The sequence below is a fragment of the Nelumbo nucifera genome, chromosome 6 (genome assembly GCF_055504915.1).
Source record: "Nelumbo nucifera cultivar China Antique chromosome 6, China Antique-T2T, whole genome shotgun sequence".
NCBI classification, from domain to species: Eukaryota; Viridiplantae; Streptophyta; class Magnoliopsida; order Proteales; family Nelumbonaceae; genus Nelumbo; species Nelumbo nucifera.
In genome coordinates, this window is record NC_142654.1 from 17160667 (window position 1) to 17186160 (window position 25494).

The following is a 25494-nucleotide window of genomic DNA, read 5'->3' on the forward strand; positions in this document are numbered from 1 at the left end:
ACAGAGAACCATTCTGAAGACCGGTTTCCAAGTCTAATTTGAATGGATGGCCCATTCTGACTTAAAAAAAAAACAGTCAAAAACCATTGTCCGAATAAAGAATTCAATGGTTCGATTGCCTAGGTCAACAAGCCGCCGACTAAATCAATGGTTTTTGGTCAAAAAACAATTTTAAGGTGAAACGAATCCAGTTGCCTAAACGGTTCCCAAGTTTTTTGGTCTAACCATCCGGTCCAATTGGTTTTGAAAAACCACGATATGAAAGATGGCTTTTATGTGGCATTTTTTATACTTAAAACACATTACCAAACAGGCCCTAAGTTTTCTTAAATTCTATATTTTAAGGATGATTTATTAAACATCTTTTATTAAATTTTGTTAAATAAAATCTCTCTCATCGAGACTTGTGTGGTGCTTAAAATTAGGGGTGCTAAAATTAGAGGTGCCAATGGACCGGTTTTGGATTGGAGCACTTAGCATTTGTTATTCTAAAGACTTATCTCCTTTTTGTAGATAAAAACTCAATGTTCACAAATGCATTTTAACATAAATTCCAAATGCAGCCTTAATGGTATACAACTATCAATGAACAAGATTTCGATTGAAACCAATCTAAATTAAAACCAATTAGAACAGATTAAATGGTCCAAACATTAAATTAAACTGGTCCAAATAATCTAAAGTTTTCATCCGATTGAATTAGACTTATCCATCTGTAATGAATTCATATTAAACCAAATCAGATTAGACAAAATCCGGCCCAGTAGACACCTCTACCTAAAATCAATATTCCATTAAGCTAAGAAGAACCAAGACATAGCGCTTCATAATAATAATATAAAAAAAAACTAAGAAATTAAAGCAATATCCTATCCATGAGCTACATGATATTTATATATTTATACAGTGGAAAAAAAAGTTAAAAAACTATGACTTTATTCCATTTCTTGTCCAGTCAAGCCTAATTAGGAATGGGTGCTTAGATTTCCTCAAACAACCCCAGAAGCAGCAGCAGTATCCACTGGCTTGCAATCCGTCTCCCTCAGCTTTGTCATTAGCCCTTTGCCTGCACCATTGGCCAATGGATGAATCCCTTGCTTAGGTCCTGCCATGTAAGCTCTGTTCTCGCTCTCTGTTTTGAAACATATCCCGAAACGCTTCTCTATGTCTGCACCTTATACCAAGTATGTGTTTGATATAGCTTCGGTTTATTAAATAAATGTTTATATTTAATTTGTTCTTAAATTCGAGAAAAATACTTAATAAATCATTTATTAATAATTAAGTACCATTAAATGCCATTAGACGCTACATCAACAAAATAGTAAATAAAGGCTCAACCATTGAAACCATTGTTTTCAAAATCAGATCGGACTGGACGTTCAGATAGAAAAAACCGGGAACCGGTCGAATGATCGGTTTCAATTTTCCCCAAAACCAGATTTTCTTCAAAAACCGTTAATTTTGGTCAACAAGCCGCTGACCTGGGCAGTTAACCATTCGAACCACTCAAACGGTTTTGACCATTTTTTATTTTATTTTTATTTTTTGTTAGAATGGACTGACTGTTCGGTTCGAATGGTCAGACCTTTCGACTCAGTAAATGAACCCCTGACCAGTTTAGTCTCTGAATCAGTTTTGAAAACCATGATTGAGATGATTGATATACACTTAAATCAAGACCAACTTTTATAAACATAACACCATTATCAAATAAACGAAATCCATACAAAACACCACCCAAATCAAAACATATAAAAAATTCAGGTCGTTATCAAATTTCTTTATTTGTTTTTAAAAATTCCACAAAAAATAATATTACACTAATATTATATAAAGCAATCACTTACGCATCCAATGCATAAAATTGAATCACAAATTTACTACCATCATTGTCTAACACTAATTCATTTTTAGATATTCATCTTTCCTTTCACATGTGCATTAACATGTGGGCTTAAACTAATATATATTTATATTATATTCATATATTTATATAATATTTGGCCAGACTTCAACCTTTAACCCAATCCAAAGTTAAGTTAGATTAATACTTTTCAATCCTAACATAATCCAAAGTTTAATCTGATGCAACCCAATTCAGCTTTCTGGTTTTGGGTTAACTGGCACAATTGCAAGGTGATCATTTTCAACCCGGTCCAAACCCAAAAACTTAAGGCCCATACTGCAATATATTATTTATATATTAAATATACTAAATATTAAATTTCAAAATTGTATATAAATATCATAAAATTGCACATATAATGTATAATATTTGATATTATGCCAAGCACCGCTGGGGTCCTACCGTCCAGTTCGTCCGACCCAAGCCAAGACTATATAAAAAGGGATTATAGCTGATAGGAACGTATCGGTTGTTTCAATATTTGTTTTTTTATTTTTTTTCAAAACTGGTTCAGCAGAACCGGTCTAAGACCCCTCCATCCCCTAAACCGGTTAGACCCCAATACACCCACTGTAGGGGCATATCGAAAGAGTCCCAAAACGATATATATCAACCGATGCAGATCAATACGTAACGATACTTTGAACCTTACCTAATATCAATAAAAATAATCCTCTTAATATAATTTCTAAAATAGGTTAATTTTTTAAAAAAATATATTAAACAAGGGCAAAAACAATATTCATCTTCTTCCTCCTCCAAACCACATACGCCACAGCCCCACAAACCTCAATGACCACCATTTACCAACACCGCCACCGCCTCCGCCCACCTCCGACAATACCAATTTGTCGGTACGGCTCTATTACACCAATCTTGGGGCTAGAGCTGGAAAGTCAAGAGTCAGGAGGATATATAGTTCAAAAAGACTCTACATGATGAAGAAGAAGATTGTGGGGTTGGGACGAAGGTCAATCCAGAAATCTTCATCTTCTTGGTCATTGAAGCGGACGGAGGTGGGCAGCGTTGGCGTTAGTGGGCAAGGGCGGAGGTGGGCGGCAATAGGTGATAGTGGTGGATAGTGGTAATTGAAGTTCGCAAGTTAAGGTAAAAGTGGTTTAGAAGAGGAAGAAACTTTGGAAATTATATTAAAAAAATTATTTTTATTGATAGTAGATAGGGTTGTTCACGGGTCGGGTTGGGTCGGTTTACTGCGGTTTTTCCAACCGACCCGACCTGATCGGGTTACCTGACATAGAAACCGAAATCGACCCAGTGTTAAACAAAACCGACCTGGTCGATTTGAGTCGAGTTGGATTTGGGTCGGTTTCGGTTCTAAGTTCATCCCATCCCTGTGATAAAATCTTGTTAATTTTAAAAACAAGTCATAAATTGAACATCATTTCAGCATCTCCTATGATAAAATTTAAATAAAAAATTAATCACAAAAATTATTCATTAATCACTATTCACTAATCCAAAATTTCTTAACCATACTAGATGGCCTAATGGGCTTTGGAACTTCGGTTCAGTTCAAGTCGGTTTTGATTTTCGGCCCGAATCATCGATTTAGAAATTTGCCCTAATAGTAGGGCCCAAAAGTTGCCTTTATCAACTACAAGTTCTTAAGCCTAATCACCCCCATTCCCAAGTTCTCACCACCAACTCCACCTAAGACTCTATGTCTAGGTGGAGATCAGACCAATGGCCTGGTTAGATCAGGTCGAAATCAGCCCTAACCCAACCACAAAACCAAATTGTTGAACCCTCGTTCCTAACCCTAAACATAGGGTTGGATTAGACTTGGGGTCAGGGTCATATTTTTCCACCCTGACTAACGGTTAACCCTAATCGCATCTTAAAACCAACCAACCTAACTTTTTCAGTTGGTTACATAGCCGATTCATTATCAAAAACACAAATCGGACTTTTAACTGGGTTGGAATCGGGTCGGGTCATTTTTTCAAATCATTTTACTAAAACGTTCTTATGTCTAAGATTAACATATATTTCTAACATGATTGGTAAAGGCCCCAACACTATAAGATCATGTTCATATTTTAGCCTGGCCCGGATTTCAACCTGACCCGATCCAAAAAATTTCCGGGTTGTATTCGGGCAAATTGTTGAGGCCAAGACTATATAGACTAATAATGGGGTGACGTAGGTACCTTGGGCAAGGCTATCGTAGAGCTGGCCATCTCTGGTTAGAGACATCATCAGCTGGGGCAAACCCAGAGGAAGCTCGTCGCCCTTGTCCACCTGCCAAAAGTGAAAGGTCTTACCGTAGGTGCCGGTCACCGTTTCAAGCGCCTTTCTCTGCACCGGACCAGGAACGCCGGGGAAGAACAGCACCCCACTTTTCACCTCGTACTCATGCGAGTGCCACAGCGGCTTCTCCTCGTCCGGCAGCGCCAGGAACAAGTTTTCCGATATCATGTATTCGACGCCGATGAGTCGGCCTTCTGCGTCGGGCTTGTCATAGATGAGGCACTGCCGCATCTCCTCGTTCTGGTGAGAACAGAAGTGGTGGGATTCCACCTGACGAGTCATGTCGTACGCATAGAAATGAAACCTGCGAATTAATTAAACAGGCCAATTAACCACTGGAATCATCAGAACCAAAAGAAGGAAGCAAGGAAAAGAATTAATACAGGAAGATAGAAGTGAGACTTACGCGCATTGATGTTCGTGGATTTTGTTGATGGGTGCAAAGGATTGGATGGCGCCGGTGGCTGTCTCCAGCAAGGCCGTGCCGGTTTGAGTTGGTTCGCCGGGGACGTTCGGGCGAGTCGTCATTATTAATGTTCTCTCTTTAATTCTTCTTTACAGAGTGTTGTTACACTGAACTTCTCCTGCTGCTTCAGTTCTGTCCTTCCTTTAATAGCCAAAAGTGGTTCTCCATGCACTGTCACAACTGGCGCTGCTTGTCTCTGTGACTGTAACGTGGCTGGACACGTTACTGCATCTCGATCACTTTCTCATCCATGAATAGAACGAGAATTGTCTGGTTTTTTACTACATATATGATGCAGAGGATTGAGGTGAAAAAGTGAAAACTATCTTGACCTGGAATATCCATCATCTCTGAGCCAGGTAGATAATATGGACCCACTTGATTTCATTATTGTCTGGACTCTGGACTTCTATCAAACACGATCATACGCTAATCTTCCCGTTTCCTTCTGTAAGTAGCTAGTCGTTTATCTTCGTCTGACCAGCTTCAGCAATGGCGGGCATATATTGCAATGGCTCAATCACTATTATTTTCTTCCTATTTTTTGTTATCTAGCACCATGTACTATTTTTTTTTTCTTTCTTTGGGTCACTTTAATTATTCTAACGCTTGACTATTATACTATGATCTTCTGCATCATGTTAAAACAAAATACTCATGTCCTAACCTATCATCCATATATAGTTGCATGTTTATCTCATTGTATTATTACAAAATTGTTTGTAGCTTTTTGCCCGTGATTAGCATAGGCCCCTCCCATAAAATATTATCTAACATCTTTATCTTTCCACATATATATATATATATATATATATAGACATTTTCAATGATCTAAATAATATCATCTCCTAAAATTTCTAGTAAACTATCTCCTCCATTATTCTCCATTTTTTCTTAAATTATCTCTAATATCTATTTATCATTTTTCCCACTTTTTATCTATATCTATCTAAATAAAGTTTGAATTAAAATTTTAAAATTATTTAAATATCCTAAAAATTATACAATAACTTTAAAATATTTATTAAAAACACAAAAAATAATTACAATTGATTTAATAATATTCATATTATTAACAATTTTATATTTTATACAATACATCACGAAATTATATACTGACAATAATATAAATTAGGGTTTTCCAGATTATTCAATTTAAATGTTATACAAATTTAACAGTAAAAAATAAAATATTATTTAAATATTTCAATAACTAAATATCTTAAATAACAAAATACTACAAATAGCTAAATGATCATATAAAAAAATATTTAATATTATGTGATAACGTCAATAGAAATAAAATTCAAATAACAAAAAAGTTTAAATATTTTATGTGTTATTTAAATATTCAAATAACTAAATATTCCAACTAACAAAATATAACATAACTAGATTTTAAATAGTTAAAATAATGAAATTATGTAATAAATTTAATTTTTTTTTAAACTGGAAAAATAATTATAACATAATATTCAAATTAATAATAATTTAATATTTTACAAAATTAATAACAAAATCATGTAATAATAGTTTAAATTATAATTTTATGGATTATTAAATTCAATAAATAATTGATATTTTCAAATTTAAATATAGACATTATTTAAATAACTAATTTCACTTATATTAATTAACAATATTAGAAAATAACTTTCAAAAAAAATAATACTTATTAATAATAATTTTAAAATCATGATCTATATTTATTATATATTAATATATACTAAATTTAATATTTATTCTATTTTAATCAATTATTTATTGATTTTGTGATAAATATATTTTCAATTATTATGTATAAATCTATTTTTTTTTTTATTTAACAGAAACTTTTCAATAATTTTTTGAGGTTAAACTACTATTGTTTAACTTTTGAAGTTTAATTTATTGTACTTATTGTATTTTTATTATAATTTATTGATTAATATTTATTAGAGATTAAACTATTATTTGATATTACACTATTTATTGACTAATTTAACATATTTTTAGCATTTATTGTATTTTAATTATCAATATATTTTCAATAATTGTGTATTTTGCAAATAAAATTTCAATAATTATTGGAGATTAAACTATTATTATTTATTAGAGATGTATTAAACTATTAATTTAGTTGGAATTAAGAGTGTTAATGGATTGGTTTTGTTTGGTTGTAGGTTGTTTGGCCAACCAAATCAACCTGGCCAAGTTGGGGGGTTGATCACCCAAAGCTAACTAACCATTAGTGAAAACTAGACAACTTGGGTTGTATCAATTTGGGTCATTTTTTTTGGTTTGGTTGGTTGGTTCAAAAGATTTAAACTTAAAATTTAAATTTAAATTTAAAAATTACAGTAGTATTATTAAAAAACAAAATAAAAAAAATTAAATTTATGATATAAAATATTTTACAAAGAAATATGAGAATTTTTTCACTTTTGTATTAAAAATATAATATACGGTTAGGTCGTTTGTATTTGGTCGATTTACAAATGGCTAAAGCAAAACTGATCCAACCTGGTCAAGTTGGGAAATTGTTGAACTAAAGTTGAAATGGAAATACTAAAAGACCGACCAACTCAGTTCAAGTTAGTCAGGTCAGTCGATTTCATCAATTTGATGAACAACCCTAGATGAAATTAATTATTATTATTTTTGTATTGTAAAAAAAATTATTAAAAATAGTATATAAAATATAAGGGAAAATCTATGATGTGGGAAAGATATGGTACCTGAAGAGTTTTCATCAATCAAAATCCACCCATGAATTTTGATAAATAACACTTGATTGGCTACCACATTTATGATACTAGTTGATTGATCAAAAAATTTTCAGATATCATATCTTTCACATATCATAGTTGAACCCAAAATATAAATAAGAATTAATTATTTAAAAATTAAAAGTATAAAACAATTATATACTCTTATGTGTTTTTATTGTTTAGCCAACTTAATAAATCTTGTGATGTAGATTTTAATTGCACTAGTGTAAATGCAAGGGACTAGAAATGGGCTGAGTGAATTGATGTGTGTCAATAGCATTTTGGAATGCATTGAAACTACTGGTTTCTCTCTTTTAATTAATGAAAATAAGGTAGGTAATATTAGGCTATGTAGACTGTCTTTGTCAAGGAAACCCACTATCCCCTTATCTATTTATCATGCACTATTAGAAAGATAATTTGTTCTTAAATCCAAAGAACTGGAAATAACGATTTCGAAGAAAGGAATCAAGGTGAACCATTTACGATTTGTTGATAATTTTATGATTTTCACTAACACCACTTTGACAGTAAGAGAGAGAGAGAGAGAGAGAGCATTAGGATGTCAGGTTAGAAAGTAAATTTCTAAAAAGCAGCTATTTATTTATTCTTTGATAATATTCATAGAATACACAAAAAATCAATTAGCCCATTGCATTGTTCATGCAATGGGTAGTTCATGGACATGGAGGTGTCATAAATCGAGTACATATATCCTAAATTTTAAATATAAACCCTAAACTTATAAACCCAAACCCTAAATCCCTAAATCCCTAAATCCCTAAACCCCTAAATCGTTAAATCTTTAAGCCCTAACCCCAAACACTAAATTTCAAGTGAAAAAATGCATTTGGTAGAACACAAGTACCCCAACCAAGTAAGAGACAATAATTCCTCTAGTAGGTTGTTGAGTTTGTTGTGGGTCTCACGTAAGCCTTAGAATCCATTTAGGGGAAGTTATTGTATGTGGTGTCGTAGGGTTAGTGTGGAGTAAGTCTATTTTAGTCCAAGACTCCAAGTATCTAAAGTCATATTGTATAAAGTAGGCAACACTCATATTGCATAAAATCCATGTCTAAAACCAACTCAAAAATGACACCATTTGGCTTGGTTGGTTGAATTACTTACCCACTACCATGCTAAATAATGGTGTCATTTTGAGTTGATTTTAAAACATGGATTTTATATTGCAAAGATCTAATTGACATAATTTATTTGAAGCAAAAAAAAAAAAAGATAAAACTTATTAATGAGAAAAGTTAGCTTAAATATAGGATTTAATGTGAGAGAATGGGAATTAGTACCTTACATATAAAACTTAATGAGAAGCGGTTCAAATTACATATTTTGCCCTCACAATTAGAGAGGGGTCAAATCAAAAGATAAGGACATTTTAGTTAAGTTGAAAAGTAGTAATTCAAATTAAATAATAGGAGTTAATACCTTAAATACAGGACTTAATGAGAGGAAATTAAATAAGTTGAAAAGTAGTAATTCAAATTACACTTTATTCTTTCACTATTAGAGATGAACCAAATTTAAAAATAAAAGTATTTTAATCAAACAAAAGTTTCACTCTCATTCATACCTTTAACAGTAGCATTAATAAGGTACTTATATACTAATTAAAATAACAAATAATAATTTATGAAAATACCCAATTGTGGGGGCATTCCAAGGTTTTAGTTGCATTTGGTTGCAGTGCAAATTTCATTAAAACCAATGTAAATGTATAGAAGTGCAAATAGGCTGAATAATTTTAATTTACTTTTGTCTTGGATTTCACTTTGCCATATTTGTTTGTCCAAGAAAATAAAAGAAAAAAGAAATGCAACAGCGTAGTTCCACCTTATATGAAAGTGATTGAAATGAGGTAGGACGCTAAGAAGCAAGATAATGCAATTTCCACTTATACAAGAGAATTGAGGTAGGAGGAAGTTGGTGCAAATTTTGCATCAGTTTTAAGAATCAAATTTTACACTGCCAGCAAGTTTGTAATTGTGTAGGAGAGCATATCATAGTTACAAACAAACTCGGCCCAGCCATTGTGGTTGTGGGTTCAAATGCCATTGAAAACCAAAATTGAAATGATTACACTACAATAATAGCAAGGTATCAAACAATCCAAACACCCCATTAATAATAAGGGGTCCAGCCATGGCTCTTTTGGACCCAACCACTGAAGACTGCACCATCTTTCTCATCATCAACCCATTAAAATAATTACCAATCCGGCCCATCAAATAAAGAAAGCCCTCCAGCCCAGTTATACCCACCACCACCAGTGTAGAATTGTAGATCTATGAATCAAATCAGATCCAGAGAAACCCTAAAAAGATACCAGTGTACGTATTAATTATATATTCCATGGTCAAAACAGGAATTAAGGGAAAGAAGACTCATGAGTCATGACATGTGAAACGGAGATCCAAACAGACCTTCATTTTCCCATTGGCGATGATACGTTTTCCTTTCTTTATGTCTACATAGCGCCATTATAAGAAACAAAAAGAAAAAGAAAAAAGAAAATTGAGGGGAGCTAAAGCCAAACGAGAGCAGGAAAAAGGGAAGAAAAAGCAGTGGGGCCTCCTTGGCTCCTTAGTGCTTCTCTCTTTTCCACTCTGGGCACCATCCACCGTTGATTTAGCATTTTTCATCAGGTATATACGGTCGATGATTCTTCATCGACGACCCACGCTACTCGTATTTACAAACATCACACAAAAACAAAAAGCAAAAACAAAAAGACCAACTCTTTTTTGCTTCTTTTTTAAGTTTGAAGTTGGGCTCTTCTCTGGGCTTGGGCCTTTCACCTTTTTTTATGCCTCTTCCACCACCGTACGTTTATTCCCTTCACTCGTTCTACCTGCAAAAGAAAATCAAACTCGGACGAGTCAGATCGCTACTCAGATTATACGCAGCACAAATGCTCAGACTATGAGTCATGAGACTACGAATCTACGATCACATCACAACAGGCAAAAGGGAAGAAGTGCATTGCCCAGTTGAGAACGATTCCAGTCGAACAGCCGACTCGTTATCGTTAAGACCACCGACAAAACGAGTTTACCGACCCGTTATCTGGCTTACCATTTCGACAGGCAAAGCAAAGTTTCGAATCCGGATTTCAGGGAAACAGCCAGCAAATGGGAATTACTCAAATTGACTCGGAAATACCCGAATCGTCGATAACATTGAATACATTTTTTATAGTTACCTATAACAGGGGCCGACTCGCCCTGCTTCCGAGTCAAATCGGCTTCATCATGAACCCAACCAGATAGTCGAGGAGCAAAATGGAGCAAGAAAAATGGCCACAATAGAGAAAAAGAGTGAGTGTGTATGTGTTAATTACCTGGGGCTTGCGTTAGTCCCGGAAAATGACGGTGTCGGCGATTTCCAATAATGGATTCAGACAGTCCGGCAAGAACTTCCGAGCAAACAAATAGGAATAAGTCGAATTGGAGACACGGAGCTTATAAATTAGCTCAGGCGATATTTCGGCTGGCCGATACGTATGTGGGTGTCCGCCGGTACTGCCAGTCCAGTTCACTCTTGTGAGCGTGAAGTGGCTGCAACCCTTTGGATCCGCCATTGAAAGCAGAGTTGGGAAGTAATGTTCCTCCGGGTAACACGACTCGGTCTTCAGACACGGAAGTCTGAACTTCCTCCACAGCTTCCGATCCCTGATCACCAACAAGGCGTGCCGCCTCGTAAGCACGAAGAACTGAGACCCAACTCGGAATTGCTCAAAGGGTACCTCTGGCATCATCACGTCTCTCCCTCTCGCCGTGTATCTCTCCCATAGACCGGGCTCTTTCGATAGTATTTCGATGAAGCTTGGATACCTCGGTTGATCGTACCGAGTCGAGGAGGTGTCCGAATCGGCGGAGGATGACTCGACGGGAGCGGAAGCAAAGAGGGAGTGGTAGACGAAGCGGAAGGAGTGAAGTGGGATGCAGTGCTGAGACACCAAAGCGAAGAAGGAATTGGCGGGATCGTCGAGCAGAGCGGTGGCGAGGAGACGACGGGCAGCAGAGATTAGAGTGGGGGAGGCGCGCTGGGTCTTCTTCCCAGCGATGAATCGGCCTTCGAAAACTCCGCCGGGAGGATTCAATTTGATAGATGGGTCGGCGTGGATGTAGATGTTGAAGAGATTGTGGTTGCCATTGAAGAACTTCTCCCAGAGAGGAGCGAAGAAGAGGTCGGAGTTGGTGAGGAACAAGAAGGCGATCTTGGGCGGAGGATTGGTGGTGCCCAGATGAGAAAAAGTGAACGCGGAGGAAGAGGAAGAATGTGAGGCGGAGTCGGCGAGAGAAGCTCGGCGGAAGAGCGCAAGATCGTCGAGTTCGTCAGGGAGAGAGATCGGGAGGTGCCGGGGAGGGAGGATTCGAGGGGCGAGAAGGAACAGCAGAGGTAGGGAGAGTAAGAGAGCAAATGATAGAACAAATGGGGATGAAAACATGGTCAGATAGAAATCTGAGAGAGGAACTGAATGAACAGAGACAAATGGGGATCTCTTTTACAGGGTTTCTCAGAACGACATTAGAAAGAAATGGAGGGATTGGGGTTTGCAGTTTGCTTGCTTTTTCCCCTTCTCGTTTTTGTTATTTTCCTCAGTTTCTGAACCAAGGGAGATCAAGGGTTTTTGTAGAAAAGAAAAAATAAATAAAGATAAGACATGTACATAAAAAAAGGAAATAAAATAAATAACCGATATCAAAATAGGGAGAGAAAGAGAGAGATTAGACCTTAGGGTTGATGAGAGCACAAGGAAATAGAATAAGGGTTTGTTTGTTTGTTTGTTCTCTCTCCATTTTTTTCAACTTAATTTAATTGGGTTTCTTCTTTTGCTTTCTTATATTAATTTGGAGGGGCATTGAGAAGAAGTGATAGAAAAGCAAACAGGGTGGGGTGTGTTGGGTGTTTAGTAGCTCTGTTTTGGAATTAAAAGAAGGGACGGAGTGATGGAGGAGGAGAGAGAATGAAAGGAGAGGTAACTTGGTAACTTGGTAAGAGACAAGAGGAGGTGTTGACGGATTGAGGTGTGGGACCTGATGCCTTCCTATTTAGGGTTAACGGCGTTAGTTGGGGTGTTTGAATGTTTGTTACTTATCAGCTCATCTTGACACTTTGATCTAACTCTCTAGTTGCCGTCACTCACGCCGTCAGATGGAGTAAGTAGGCCAAGGAAATGCTTGTGCATTGAGATTGAGGCATCAAACACCATATCTGCATCCAATTATCAGCATAGAGATGGAGACATTATCCTTTTGTTTTGTTTGTATGCAGAGAGAGAGAGAGGGGGGTTCAAGTAAATGGAATAAGTTCACTGCACTTTAGAGCAAAAATATCACTAGGATCCCTAGCCTATTCTCCTAGGATTCTCTGCTTTTCCCACAAAGTGCACTGTGCGTATTTTAGCACAAAAAAAAAATCACTAGTCGTTTTACATACAAGCAATGTTAGGGGATGCTTTAACAAAGCACCTGGTGTGTATCACAAATTCACAAACACAGACAGAGAGCCCATTTGTCTCCCATCAGATAAGAGTTGAGCAAAAGTGGGTGAGATACACCACCCACCAAGGCACCAATCCACCAGCATCCGGCCAGGTGCCCAGTAGCATCAGCTCTGCCTCTTTTATTTACTTCTTTTCTGGGTTAATAAATTTTCAGAAATGCTCCGCCGAATCTGACTATGACGAGTGTAGTGTAGATACACAAATATGCTTTCTAGCTAGTGGACACAAATTTGCTCCTTGGATTTGTTGTGGGATTTGCAGCGAAAGACCCACGCAGCTACGGTTTATTCTTTCAGAAGCTCGGTTCAACTGGGTCATGCCAATGTAAGGTACGTCCAGAAGAGAATCTCAGTGAGTCCAAGTGAGTCCAGAGCTCATATATCATGAATTCATGATCAAAGGGGGAAAAACTCTCAAGCAGGTGCTTTGGGCCTTTGGCATTGACCTACATGGTTGAACGCTTGAAACCTTGGGATGATCAACCGATAACTTGCCACGTTTCGCTTGCTCAAAGTAGCATGACACGCCATTGAATGGGCCCCATAAAGAGAGTCGCAAGTATTCTGAGAAATTCATTCACTGGTAGATCCTGATCTCTGGGCATGACACGTGGCAAGTAAATGGCCCTAAACACTGGAGGTCAGGTTCATGTTCTTGTGATACGATATATAGTTGGTTGAAAATCCAACAGCCATTGATTGGTAACGTAACAACTTAAATGCTACCTAATCTTGACAACCAATAGATCAAATCCACATGAATCAAGGGTCCGTATATGCAGAAGCAGGAAGTGTACACCTAAATCAACGGAAATTACTGAGACAAGTAGGGTTTGGATGGTATTAGATGAGGCATGTGAGGTCAACACTTTAACTGACACTCATCAATACATGATAAAGGTTCTGAAACTGGGCAATAAACAGATAAATGCTACATCAATACATCTTTTTCGGTTAAAAATAATAATTACAGTAGAATCCAACTCCCCCTATATTATTGTGGATTGAATGAAAAACAAACCTGTCTCCTCAACACTGCTGCTACAGTGATATCACCTCACCAAGTATAAGAAATGAAACACTATGGCACCTCGCAGCTAGAAGAACCCCCATTATATATACACAAACCAAGACAGCAACAGTTGATCCTCCTGTTGGTACCTTGATTTTTTGAATATAACACCTTCGAAGTGAGTATTCAAATCTGCAATTCAACTCCCTGCGGAACAGCACTTGTGGGGTTTGAGTTATGCCTTCCCTTAAGCCTTGAGTTTTCCTTGATGGTATTTTGTGCCACAGGTGTTCTGCCCAGGGCAGATCTACTTGGACGTCTGGCTGTTTCTGGTCCAAGACCTGTTAGTGGTGCCACCAAATCAAGTAAACAAACAATAAAAAAAAAAAGGGAACCATGATTCTGGTTTAATCATTAGTCTGCAACATTTAAACAACTGCAATCATCTGCATAGATGAGTGCAGGTTGTTGTAGTTCAAACCAAGGCTTCACAAACAAATGTGAACTCATAAAAGGCTTCTTCCATCGGGGGACAGAAAAATACCAATCAAGTTGACCATCAGCTAATCACAGTATTAGAAATCAGAAAATTTCTATATCTTTTAATTCGTTCTGTACCTTTTAGACAGTAGTTGATCAAGACTACAATCAGTCTTGAATTCGAAAGCAAAAATAAAGATTTCAGAAGGAAAGAAGAAGAAGAGAGGGAGAAAAGAAGAAGCACACAAAGGGTTTTTAGAAAAGAGAGGGTCGATCATAATGATCTGCCGACCCACTCTTAATATTTATATATGTTGACTAATTGTAAAAGGGCTGAATTGCCCTTATTGCTTACATGGCAAATAAACTAATAAAAAAGCTAAAATAACAAGCTGTAACAACAAACTGAAATAACTACCAACTAACACTGACACAACTAACAAAAAACATATGCTATGCTGCCATACGAACACAGTGGGGACCACAGCAGTGGGGTCCACATCAGTGTTCTCTACATAGACCAGTTGAGCCATATAGGACCAATCTGGAGGTGAAAAGCCCAAGGCTAGATTCCCCATGGCCACTATTACTGCAGTCTAACTTAATGAAGTTGTTTTATACATGGAAGAATAAAGGACAAGGCAACCACAGAACAGATCATCCAGGTATAGAAGACTTACCACTGGATGGCAGGGACAAACGCTTCTTTGCCTGAGCATCTTGCTGTGTGGGTCTTTCCTTAGGATTGCTGTATGACCGTGGCCCAACCCCAGAAGGTTGTGAACTGGCTTCTTCAATTGGCTCCTCCTGAGGCGGCTTAGGCATCGGCTTTACTGATAGCATGTTGGATGTTGCTAGCAGACTAGTAGACTTGCTTGATGAAGATCCACTACCATCTGAGTGAGATGTAACTGTTTTCTGAATGTTTGATTGTAGGTTTGATGTGGTAAGTTTCTTCCCAGCAGATCTAAATTGGGTTTTGGTGCCATTCTTTCCATCTACTGATCCATTCTCATGGATGATCACTCCATCTCGGACATTAATGTCAAGGAATCGGTTCTCCCATGGTCGGACTGCCATCCATCTCTCCAACCAATTCCAACCCCAGTTGCTTTTATCAGGTTCAAACCCTGCAGGGGCTGACTGTTGCCTGGATCCTGCCTGCCACTGCAGAATGGGAGACATATCGACATCAGTGACAACCACAAAAAACAGCAGGATGAGATGCAAGGGCAAAGAATAGTAATCCAGATATTGAAAAATGGATGATCTTTATCATTTAGCTGGACATCCACCTAATCCGAAAACCAAATTCTTTCAATATAGTATAAAATGTAATGGTAAGATAAGATGGATGATGGAGAACCAATATCTGGAAAAACACACAATGATTGAGGGAAAAGAAAAGGCCTTTGAGAAATCAAGTAAATTACCAGACAAATAGTAGACAAGGACCAAGTCAGTGCTTTTTTCTGGCAAATAGTTGCTGTGCACGTAGAAGATGCTAGTTAGGATCTAACAATGGCTTGGAGAGCTTAAACCCATCTCCATATTCTTTTTACTCAAAAGAAATGGTGACAGTTTACTAGTAAGTAGTGTCCTATCCTTTATAGTTACCAATAAATACCCAGGCTGATCCATCAATACAAATAGCAAGGGATATTGCCCCCCCCCCAACCGGAGGTGAGAAGATCACATTGATCTATAGGTTATTCAAGTGCTGATGACTAAAGGGAATTAGACAGTTAATCAACAACTGAAGCTATGTCTTGAAAAGTCAAATGGCATAAGCTGGATTGTTCGAGTCTGGGTTCCCTGACATTCAATTTAAATGTTAAGAAGCGAAGTATATTCTGCAAAGAGGACACAGCAGAAGACATCATATCTCCTTTAAATGGCACATGAATAAAGTTCAGTTAATTTCTCATAGCTTATATTATTAAGAATGGTGAGTAATCCTCAACGCCCCAAAGTGATTGTAGGCCCCCTGTTGAGTGATCCCATGTTATCTCCCTCTTTTTTCCCCTTCCATATTATATCTAATTCTGCAAGCAGCCATTGCAGACATCAACAGAGCAAAAATTCTTCATTAAAGGAGTTCATTCAACATCTCTAAATGATTTAAACTGATCCATGTACATTGTTTCTTTAGTTTACATCAAAACCCAAATTTTCCCCATTTTAGTCTGATTGCTCTTATATTGAAGGTTTAAAATGTCAGAGTTGATGGAAATGTCAGTCATCCTAACATAAGAAACATGCCAGAAATGTTGTATGAAGATACTGTTAAAATTATAGACATGGTGGAAACATTTTGGAATGGAATGTGGAAATATACAATGACACTTTATGAAATGATAAAAGAGCCTTAGGTCATACACAGAGAAGACCAATCTACAGCACCAGTAAGATGAAATGATCAGTTTCAAGTTGAGGGGACTAGAAGAGCTAGGAGCGGACTAAAAAGGACAGGGGTTGAAGTAGTAAGAAATCACTTAGGGGCTCATGAATATGTTGATTTTCTATATGTTAACATGAAATTTATACTTTTCTTATGAAAATTATGGATAATTATTAAGGAAATAAGGTTGCCAGTTATCATGGAACCCAAGGAACTACCCTAGGATTTATAACTTTTACTAAAAAAATCCATTGCCTAAGCGACGCCTAGGCAACAAGGTGCCCCCTGTCACCTAGCCCCTTTCACGCCTTTGAAAACTATGCCATGATCGTACCTTATAACACCCCCACCCCACTGGCACCTGGGTTCCCACAGGAGGTTAGCAGCTAACCTTAGGAGTGTTAGCAGCTAATAGGTTGATATTAAGAATCTGAATTACCATTTTTTCCAGCATATTACACTCCTTGGGCATCAACTGCCACATGATTTCTTGCAGCCACTGAATGATCTTATATATAATAGACTGAGCAGGTTTTCTTTTAAAATGTTTAGCTTAAAATTAAAGTTTGCATTTTTTTAATTAATACCATTTTTTATATTTTCTTGATTTATTTTGATTTTTTTACATTTTTTGCCTTCCTTGAACTTTTAAAAATGTTGCAACTTACTTCATAAAGGCACAGCATCACGTTGCACCTTGGGCACAAAATGCCCTTTGCTCTTTTTTCTGCCTTGCGATTTTATAATACCATCTCATGTACTCCAACCATATAAGTAGTTTTCACTAGGGAATATGTTGATTCCAGTAATATTTCATGTCAGCACCCATGGAAACAGAAATATTCAGCATTTTAAACCATGCTTCTTAGTTTGTACTACGCTCTTTGACATTTCCTACAATATATTAGCCAAACACTTCTGGAATTTAAATGCTGGCACAACCAGTGCTTTCAGCCCATTGTTGACCCAGATGATTGGACCACTAAACCAATAAAAAATCCTGGTTCAGGTTAACCTCTAACCTTTAACCAATCAAAAGCACAACCAGTGCTTTCAGCCCATTTGGGGAAACATTATGATGCTCTAACCTTTAACCAATCAAAAGCACAACCAGTGCTTTCAGCCCATTTGGGGAAACATTATGATGCTTTATTCTGGTTGGTGTAGGGGATTCCACTTGAGCAGAGTTGAAGGCTGTTCTGGTATGGTTGAGGAAGGCTAAAGCCATGAGGTTCAGAGTTCAGAAATCTAATATATGGCAGAAGAGAGGTTCATGGTGGCAGGTCGCTGGAGAAGGGCACTGAAGGTGGAAGCAAAAGAGTTTTTGTTCAAAGAATGGAGATCTAGAATGTTGGGTTTGAAGATTAGGAAGCTAAGAAGGCTACTGTGATATTGGAAGGTGTTGGAGTGATCAAATGGTTCAAGGACTTTGTACTTGGAGCAAGTCTCAAAGGGAAGCAAAAAAACTGGAAAGAATTTGGCACTGAAGAAGGAAAGAGGTATGTCTTAGAATGCAAAAGGAATATTAAAGGATCATATGTAGTTTTGCTGGAATATTTTATAAAGGGTAAGAAGCAGCTTGTTTGCTTCCCTGAAGGAAGACAGGGCCATGGTTGGAGGAAAGTTACTGGAATGCTTACTGAGTTATTGCAATGCCTGACAAATGCACAAGCAGAGGTCACAACAGAGATGAAAGAGATTGAAGAAAACAGTAGTAAAACTAAAGATCTAGGACAAGAGATAATTGTTATGGTGAAGACTAATGAGCACTGTAAGATGGCTGGTTTCTCAAGGAGGGAAGAATGGGAGAGTAAGCACCAAGCTAAAAACCAGGTCAGTGACTGGAGGAGAGTTGCAGACTTGGTGATACGAAAATTGAAATTGATAGGCACTTTTGTTGTAACCCCTTTTGATAGCTGTAAGGCATTGCTGGATTTGGTTGAAGATAGATTAGACCTTTCTGCAACTACCATTCAATCAGCACTCAATCAGATCTTGGAATATTCACAATTTTCAGAGGGTGTCCCCTGTCCAACTCTAAAGACTTTTCTGTTGTAGATGATGTGCTTGTACGTATTTTGGGTTTGCTTTTCCACCCATGGAGGCAAGAAGAGGCTGAATCCAAGCCCAGTTGTGTGGAGGGCATCTCACTGGTGCTCTTTCTGGTGGATCTCCTCTCGGCTGCTATATTATTAAGTGGAGTAAGGCCAGAAGATCTGCCAAGAAAAATAGACTTAAGAGTGTAGGATTGCTTATACTCGACATAGCTGGCTTCCTCCATAGAAGCAGGCTTGTGGAAGGAGGATGAAAGGGTGGAAGAAGAAGCATTGCATGGCCCAAGGGGATTGGAGATTTCAAATGGGAATGGAAGTTTCACCAAAAAGGGTAAACAGGAACTGAAGGGACTGGAAGGTTTGATGCAGATGGAAGATCAAAAGAGTGGTGAACAAGGAAACAGGTTGGTGTGTAGCAGGTCTTATGAGGTGGTCAAAGGTGGCAACTATTGAAGGGATGGGATATCCATCACATGGACGCCCAAGTCTTGCGGAATGGATAGGGCGAAGTTCAAAAAATTTCTCCCATCTTTGCAGGGAATCGAATTCCCTATATTTGAAAAACATGTTTTTCAATGATCAATCTTGAATCAAGAACCAAACCAGATCTGAACCAAAAGGAGTAGGAGGGAGGATGTACCTGATACAGAGAAGCAATATCTCCCAATGGAGGTGTTCATGCCCAAGGAAGGATCCAAAATCTGCTCCCACTGAAGATGGCGCAGTGCAGGATGGAGCAGAATCAGCAATGTTCTTCCAAAAGAACTTGACCCTTCTCAAGAATCAACTAGACGGCTTGTGAGTACAGCTCCAACCAATCTTTTCCCAAAAGATTGGAATCAAGATCAGATCTTGATTTCTCCCAAGAATTGGAGATCGAACTGAAGGTGATGGCGGCGGCAGGAAGGAGGCGGCAAGAGAGAATTCGCAGGGTGCAGAAATCTCTCTTCTTGTGATCTTCAGCTCTGAAGAGAATTGAACATCAATCACTAACTGTGTTTCGCCCCTTTCTTTCTTTCATAATCTTAAAGGAATCAGCTCCTAATCCCATTAGGAGTTGCTAATCCAAATCATATTTGGATTAGAAGTCCCTTTAAGTGATAAGGGATAACCCTTATCTTATCTGCAGGTCAGATCAGCCATCTCCTAATCTAATTAGGAGGCTTCCAGATCTAAATCTCATTTAGATCTTGGACTCTCTAAGTGGATAGGGTCTAGGCCCAATCCTATCAGCTGATCCATCTCAGAATTCGCCCCTTTAAGTGACTGATCAAATCAGCCCAGTTCGAAATGGGCTTAAGGCCCATTTAAGGTTATGTACTCACTTAGCCTTCCAAACTGCTGCCCAGTTGGGCTTCCTTGTATGGCGTGGGACCCAAACATTGATCTACACATCAACCACATGGGTTCAGCTCAGCCTTTGTTACAAGGCCTGGCCGAATACACTGTTATGGACAATGCACCCCTTGAAACCCATCTTGTGGGCTCTATGGGCCCAACACTTACCCTAAGTGGTCCCTGGGCCAAGCCACCTTGTAACACCCAGGGACTGTGGGCAGATGCAAGATTAGCCCATCAGGTATTATCCCCAATGGTTTTACACTTAACCTCTCAGCCCATAATGATCAAACACTGCCCGACAAGGGAGGACCTCTCCCTCGACTGCAAGGAACAGTGTTGCACTCTCCGCTTACATGGATCCCGGGAATTAAAACCTTTTGCAAATCATTTCGAAACCATAACATATATATCTTTATATATAAATATATTTTGCAAAACAAAATCTCAACAATTGAAATCGGCTGCCGGTAGTCTTGGTTTCCATTAGAGAGAGTGCATCCCCGATCATTACCTTTGTCCAACAAAGGGGCTGATCCTGTTACTATGATCACCCACTCAGATGAATTCTCGGACTGTCCCAACATACCCAGGTTTTGACCCCCGCTAAGGATCTCACTGATTGGTACATCAAAGACAGCCCAATCCAACACCTAGTGTAGTATCATAATCGAGTCTAGGGGTCAGGTGTAACTTTCCAGTTTTGCCCATCTATCTCCAAGGTCTAGGGCAATACTAGAAATCTGGTCCGGTCCAGAGGTTCTATTAATCCTACACTGCATGTGCTTCGGGTCTCACCCTGGTAGCTGAGACAAGCCACCCCAATAGTTGGCCGCACATCAGTGTCAGCCTTGGCAGGATAAATCTCCCCAGACTTACCCAATGGCTGTGAACATTCTAAACTAACGCAAGTCTCATTAAGTGTCCAGTTTAAGGGTATTACACAGAAACACACCACAGGAACATGAATCAAATGTGTACTTTATTTATTTACAATAAATTCATAATGTACATAATTCTGATTGAAGCTAAGGGCATACAACTGTCTAACAACTATTTGGTTCAAAAGTTATCAAAAGAAGGGGAGATGGTAGGTCTGAACCAACCTGAACCAAGAAAGGAGGGAACTGAACCATCATTTTGGGTATGGGTGTGACAAATTAAGTGGTCACGTGCTGGACATTTCTGGTCACAATGGGCAGCTGAGTTTAGCAAGGCCCACAAGTAGTAATAGGCCAAGGCAAACTGGTGTAGGGGTTTCTACTAGGGACCATTTTGGTAGAATTAAGGAACAGAAATTGAATTTAATATCTCAAATTAAGGATTTGGATGAGAAGAAAGCCCAAAGGATTATGAATGAACATGATAGGGAGATGAAAAGACAATTAAAAAAGGATTTGAAGATTGACTTACTTAGAGAGGAGATTTGTTGGAGACATAAGTCAAAACACCAATGGATTAAGGAAGGTGATGGAAACACTAAATTTTTCCATGATCTAGCAAGTGGAAAAATGCGGAAAAAATTTGTGGCCAAGTTATAGGTAGAAGGGGAGGTCATTACAAATCAGGATGAAATAGCCAGAACCTTTATAGCTCACTTCAAATCGTTTTATAGATGGCCTCTGAATGAAAGATTGCCTATGGAAGGGTTGGATTGGCCAAGTTTGGGGGAGGAGAAAGTGAGGTTGTGAGAAGCATGGCAGAATCCCTAGGTTGAGAGAAAGGTGATTGGCCCATGAAATACTTAGGCTTACCGCTAGGAGATAATCCTAGATTAGTTAGTTTTTGGTCCCCAGTGGTGGAAAGGGTTGAGAAGAGATTGGCTGGGTGGAAGAGGAATTATATCTCGATCGGGGGGGGAGAGGTTAACCCTTATTAAGTCTACCCTAGCAAATCTTCCAATGTACATGTCAGTGTTCAGGATGCCACAGGAGATAGTGAGGAAAATTGAAATCATGAGAGATTTTCTTTGGGAGCCAGGGGGAAAAAAGGATCACTTGGTTAAATGGGAAAAGGTGGTGAAATTGAAAATAGGAGGGTTAGGAATTGGTAATGTTAAGTTGATGAATCAGGCTTTACTCAGCAAATGGTTATGGAGATTTCCCATTGAAAATGAGAAGCTATGGCACAAAGCTGTGGTGAGTATTCATGGCATATCGAGCAATGGATGGGATGCTGGATGTCTTCGTAAAGCAACCTTGGCTGCCCCTTGGAAGGCCATCCATGACTTTTTTTCCTACATTCCTACATCATATCAAGTATGATTTGGCCTCTAGTCAGAAAATCAGGTTTTGGGAGGATGTGTGAATTGGGGATACCCCTCTGGCTGACAGCCTTCTCTTTTTGATCTTTCCAAGTTTAAGGGTAGTCCTATTTCTCATTTCATAAACCAGCATCACCTCTCTTCAGGTCTAAACTGGAATTTTGGCTTCATTAGGAACCTTAGAGAATCTGAACTTCCTATGGTGACTGAACTTTTGATCTTGTTGAATTCATTTTTTTGAATGAAGGTAGCTCAAATTCTAGAGTTTGGAGTCCCAACTATGATGGGTTGTTTTCTTGTAACTTGTAAGTCCTTACATTCCTTGGTTGCCACCTCTACTTCCCCTTCTTTCCCAATCAAAGAAATTTGGTGCTCTCCCATTCCCCCTAAAATCAGTGGTTTCTGTTGGGAAGTGTTTCATGGTTGCACTAATACCTTTGGTCTTCTTCAAAGAAAAAGAACAAATTGGTGTTTGTCCCCCAACTGGTGTGTTCCTTGTAAGTTGAATGGTAAAACTGCCTTTCATCTTTTAATATCATGTCCTTTTGTTAGCTTTCTTTGGGATTGGTTTACTTCTCTCTTTGGATGCAAATGGTCTTCTCCTAATAGACTAGATGGTTTGTTTTGCAGAAAAGGAAAGAAGCAAGGGAATCGTGCTTCCTTGGTTAAAACAATAACTTGGAGAGCAGCACATTGAGCAAAAAGTTTGAAGTTGTTTTCAGATTTCAAGATTGAAGACTTCTTCAGAGCTTGGTTGTTGTATCCTCAACTACAAGACAAAAATCTGTTGAGATTTGGGCTCCCCCAATAAATGGTCGGAAGAAACTGAACTTTGATGGGAGCTGTTTGGGTAATCCAGGCCCCTCAAGTATAGGGGGGTGATTAGGGATGAAGTGGGGAATATAATGGCTTTATACTCCGGCCCTGTGGGTTGTGGAGTATGGTGATGTGGCAATATCAGAGTTTTTGGCTGCTATTTATGGGGTGGAGAAGGCAAAAGAACTGGGTATTAGTAGGCTGATTATTGAGGGAGACTCGAAAACTGTGGTTAATTGGCTACTCAAGGGGGAGGGGTGGCATGGCATTTGAGGAATGATTTCAGAAGAGTCAAATGGTTGTCATAGGACATGTCAGTCCGAGTGAGATGGGTGAGGAGAACTGTCAATAGCTTGGCAAATAGTTTAGCCAAGCAAGGGGTTCAGAGAACTAATATGTTTTGGGCTCGTTTGTAATATTGATTTGGGACAGCTTCTCCTACTTTCTTCTAATTAATGAAATCTTTTTTTCTGTGTTGTTGATCAAGAAAAAAAGTGAGGTGGTTAGAAAGAAGTTGAAATAAAAAAAGTGGCGTTTCTAATGGATAGATCTAAAGCACCAGGCCCAAATGAATTTACAATGGCGTTTTACTAGGATTGTTGGGAAGTGCTGAAGTATGATTTGTTTGAGGTTTTTAAGGAATTTGCAGACAACCACATAGTGAGCAAGGGTGTAAACGCCACTTTCTTGGCCTTAGTCTCTAAGAAACCAGATGCTAGTCACCCGAAGGATTCTAGACCAATTAGCTTGGTGAAAAGCATCTACAAAATCCAAGGTAAGGTTTTGTTGTTGAAGCTTAAAGAAGTTATCCCCTCCTTAGTCAGCCAAGCCCAAGGGGCCTTTCAAGGAAGACAAATAATTGACCAAATTTTGACCGTCAATGAAAGTGTGGAAGATTTGCGGAGATCTGATAGAAAAGGCTTTGTGTGTAAGTTGGATATTTAAAAGGCTTATGCATGGTGAACTGGTAATGCATTTTTGAAGTCTTAAGAAACTATGGCTTTGGAGAAAGATGGTGTAATTGGATCTTAGGATGTTTTAGTTCCTGTCACTATTCAATTTTGGTGAACAAAGTGGTGAAGAACTTCTCAACTGGAAGGGGTATCAAGCAGGGGGACCCTCTCTCACCTTTTCTTTTCACCTTAGTTGCTGATGTGCTTAGTCGATTAATCTCTAAGGCTGATAGAGAAGGTGTAGTTAGAGGGTGGAGAGTTGGTAGAAATGAGACCCTAGTTACCCATCTCTAGTTTGTAGGTGATATCTTATTTTTCTGTAAGGGGTATGATCTTGAGAGGGTGATAAGTTTAAAGATGTTGATTAGAAAGTTTGAAAGTATTTCTAACTTGAAAATCAATTTTGAAAAGATTTGCATAGCAAGGGTCAATTTGGATTGAAGAGAAGTGGAGGCTATTGTAAAATGCTTAGAGTATTCTATCTCTACGTGGCCTTTGACCTATTTGGGGCTTCATCCTGGAGCAAATCCTCGGGAGAGTCGGTTTTGGTGCCCAGTTGTAGAGAAATTTGAGAAGAGATTGGCTTCATGGAAAAAGAACTACATTTCTTTGTGGGGGTGGGGGGTAGAATCACCTTAATAAGATCTACACCTGCGAACCTACCAACATACTATCTCTTTGTCTTTAGGATCCCAACTTGGGAAGCTAAGAAGTTGGAAAAATTAATGAGAGGCCTTTGGAAACTAGGGGAAAGTACGAAAGATCATTTAATTAAGCGGGAGGTGGTGTGTAGAAGTAAAGAGGAAGGGGTCTTGGGCTTACAGAACTTAATTCAAAAAAATACAGCCCTACTGGGTAAGTGGCTATGGAGGTGGCCTCTAAAGAGAGAGATTGTGGTATGAGGTGATCAGAAGCATTCATGGATGCTCAGAGAATGGATGGGATGTTGTTGTATCAAAGAGGGCAACTTTGGCAACCCCTTGGAAGGCAATGCACAATATTCTTCCTCAGTTACTCAGTTATATCAAGCATAGTTTTCAAGGCGCCAAGGCGAGGCTAGGCGACAAGGGGGTGCCTTGTCACCTAGTCGGGAGCCTAGGCATCACCTAGGCAATGGATTTTTTTATGTAAAAAACATAGATCCTAGGGTAATAACTTGAGTAACATAACCATATTTCCTTAATAATTATTCATAAGTTTCATCAAAAAAGTATAGAGTTCATGTTGAAGCATAGAAAAGCAACTTATTCATGAGAAG

General features: G+C 38.3%; 3 protein-coding genes across 10 annotated transcripts in view; all 3 read right to left on the reverse strand.

Moving 5' to 3' along the window:
• Window positions 1–774: 774 nt before the first annotated feature.
• LOC104590681 (oil body-associated protein 1B-like) lies at window positions 775–4771 on the reverse strand. 2 transcript variants are annotated; one of them, XM_010249419.3, is made up of 3 exons: window positions 4587–4771; window positions 4081–4484; window positions 775–1168 (listed from the first exon to the last, which is right to left on the reverse strand). In XM_010249419.3, exons 1-3 carry the CDS (start codon window positions 4706–4708, stop codon window positions 990–992), a joined length of 705 nt encoding a protein of 234 aa, XP_010247721.1. In that variant the 5' UTR covers window positions 4709–4771; the 3' UTR covers window positions 775–989. The 2 variants fall into 2 exon arrangements, with proteins under 2 accessions (XP_010247721.1, XP_010247712.1); XM_010249410.3 differs by having other exon boundaries at window positions 775–1174.
• Window positions 4772–9334: 4563 nt separating this feature from the next.
• Window positions 9335–12074, reverse strand: LOC104590694 (glycosyltransferase BC10). Of its 2 annotated transcripts, XR_734148.3 has the most exons (3): window positions 10752–12074; window positions 9835–10262; window positions 9335–9725 (listed from the first exon to the last, which is right to left on the reverse strand). XR_734148.3 is itself a non-coding variant. In XM_010249427.3 (2 exons), the coding sequence occupies exon 1, from the start codon at window positions 11859–11861 to the stop codon at window positions 10764–10766; it is 1098 nt and encodes a 365-aa protein (XP_010247729.1). In that variant the 5' UTR covers window positions 11862–12074; the 3' UTR covers window positions 9811–10262; window positions 10752–10763. The 2 variants fall into 2 exon arrangements, 1 of the variants encoding a protein (XP_010247729.1); XM_010249427.3 differs by lacking the exon at window positions 9335–9725 and having other exon boundaries at window positions 9811–10262.
• A 1620-nt stretch (window positions 12075–13694) lies between these two features.
• Window positions 13695–25494, reverse strand: part of LOC104590702 (protein IQ-DOMAIN 5-like) — a 40853-nt gene continuing 29053 nt past the window's right edge. For all 6 annotated transcript variants that reach the window (XM_010249438.3, XM_010249453.3, XM_010249459.3 and 3 more), the window contains exons 6-7: window positions 15092–15578; window positions 13695–14272 (exon numbers count right to left, since the gene is read on the reverse strand). In XM_010249438.3, the coding sequence (XP_010247740.1) occupies window positions 14118–14272; window positions 15092–15578 (642 nt within the window). In that variant the 3' untranslated portion in view covers window positions 13695–14117. The remainder of the gene's footprint in view (window positions 14273–15091; window positions 15579–25494) is intronic.

What these genes read in the sequence shown, in the direction of transcription:
- LOC104590681 (XM_010249410.3), bottom strand. Translation starts at nt 4,708, where the DNA reads ATGACGACTCGCCCGAACGTCCCCGGCGAACCAACTCAAACCGGCACG. An exon ending in ATCCACGAACATCAATGCGC is followed by an intron (nt 4,485 to 4,586) that starts GTAAGTCTCACT and finishes ATTAATTCGCAG; the next exon opens with GTTTCATTTCTATGCGTACG. An exon ending in CTACGATAGCCTTGCCCAAG is followed by an intron (nt 1,175 to 4,080) that starts GTACCTACGTCA and finishes ACTTGGTATAAG; the next exon opens with GTGCAGACATAGAGAAGCGT.
- LOC104590694 (XM_010249427.3), bottom strand. Translation starts at nt 11,861, where the DNA reads ATGTTTTCATCCCCATTTGTTCTATCATTTGCTCTCTTACTCTCCCTA.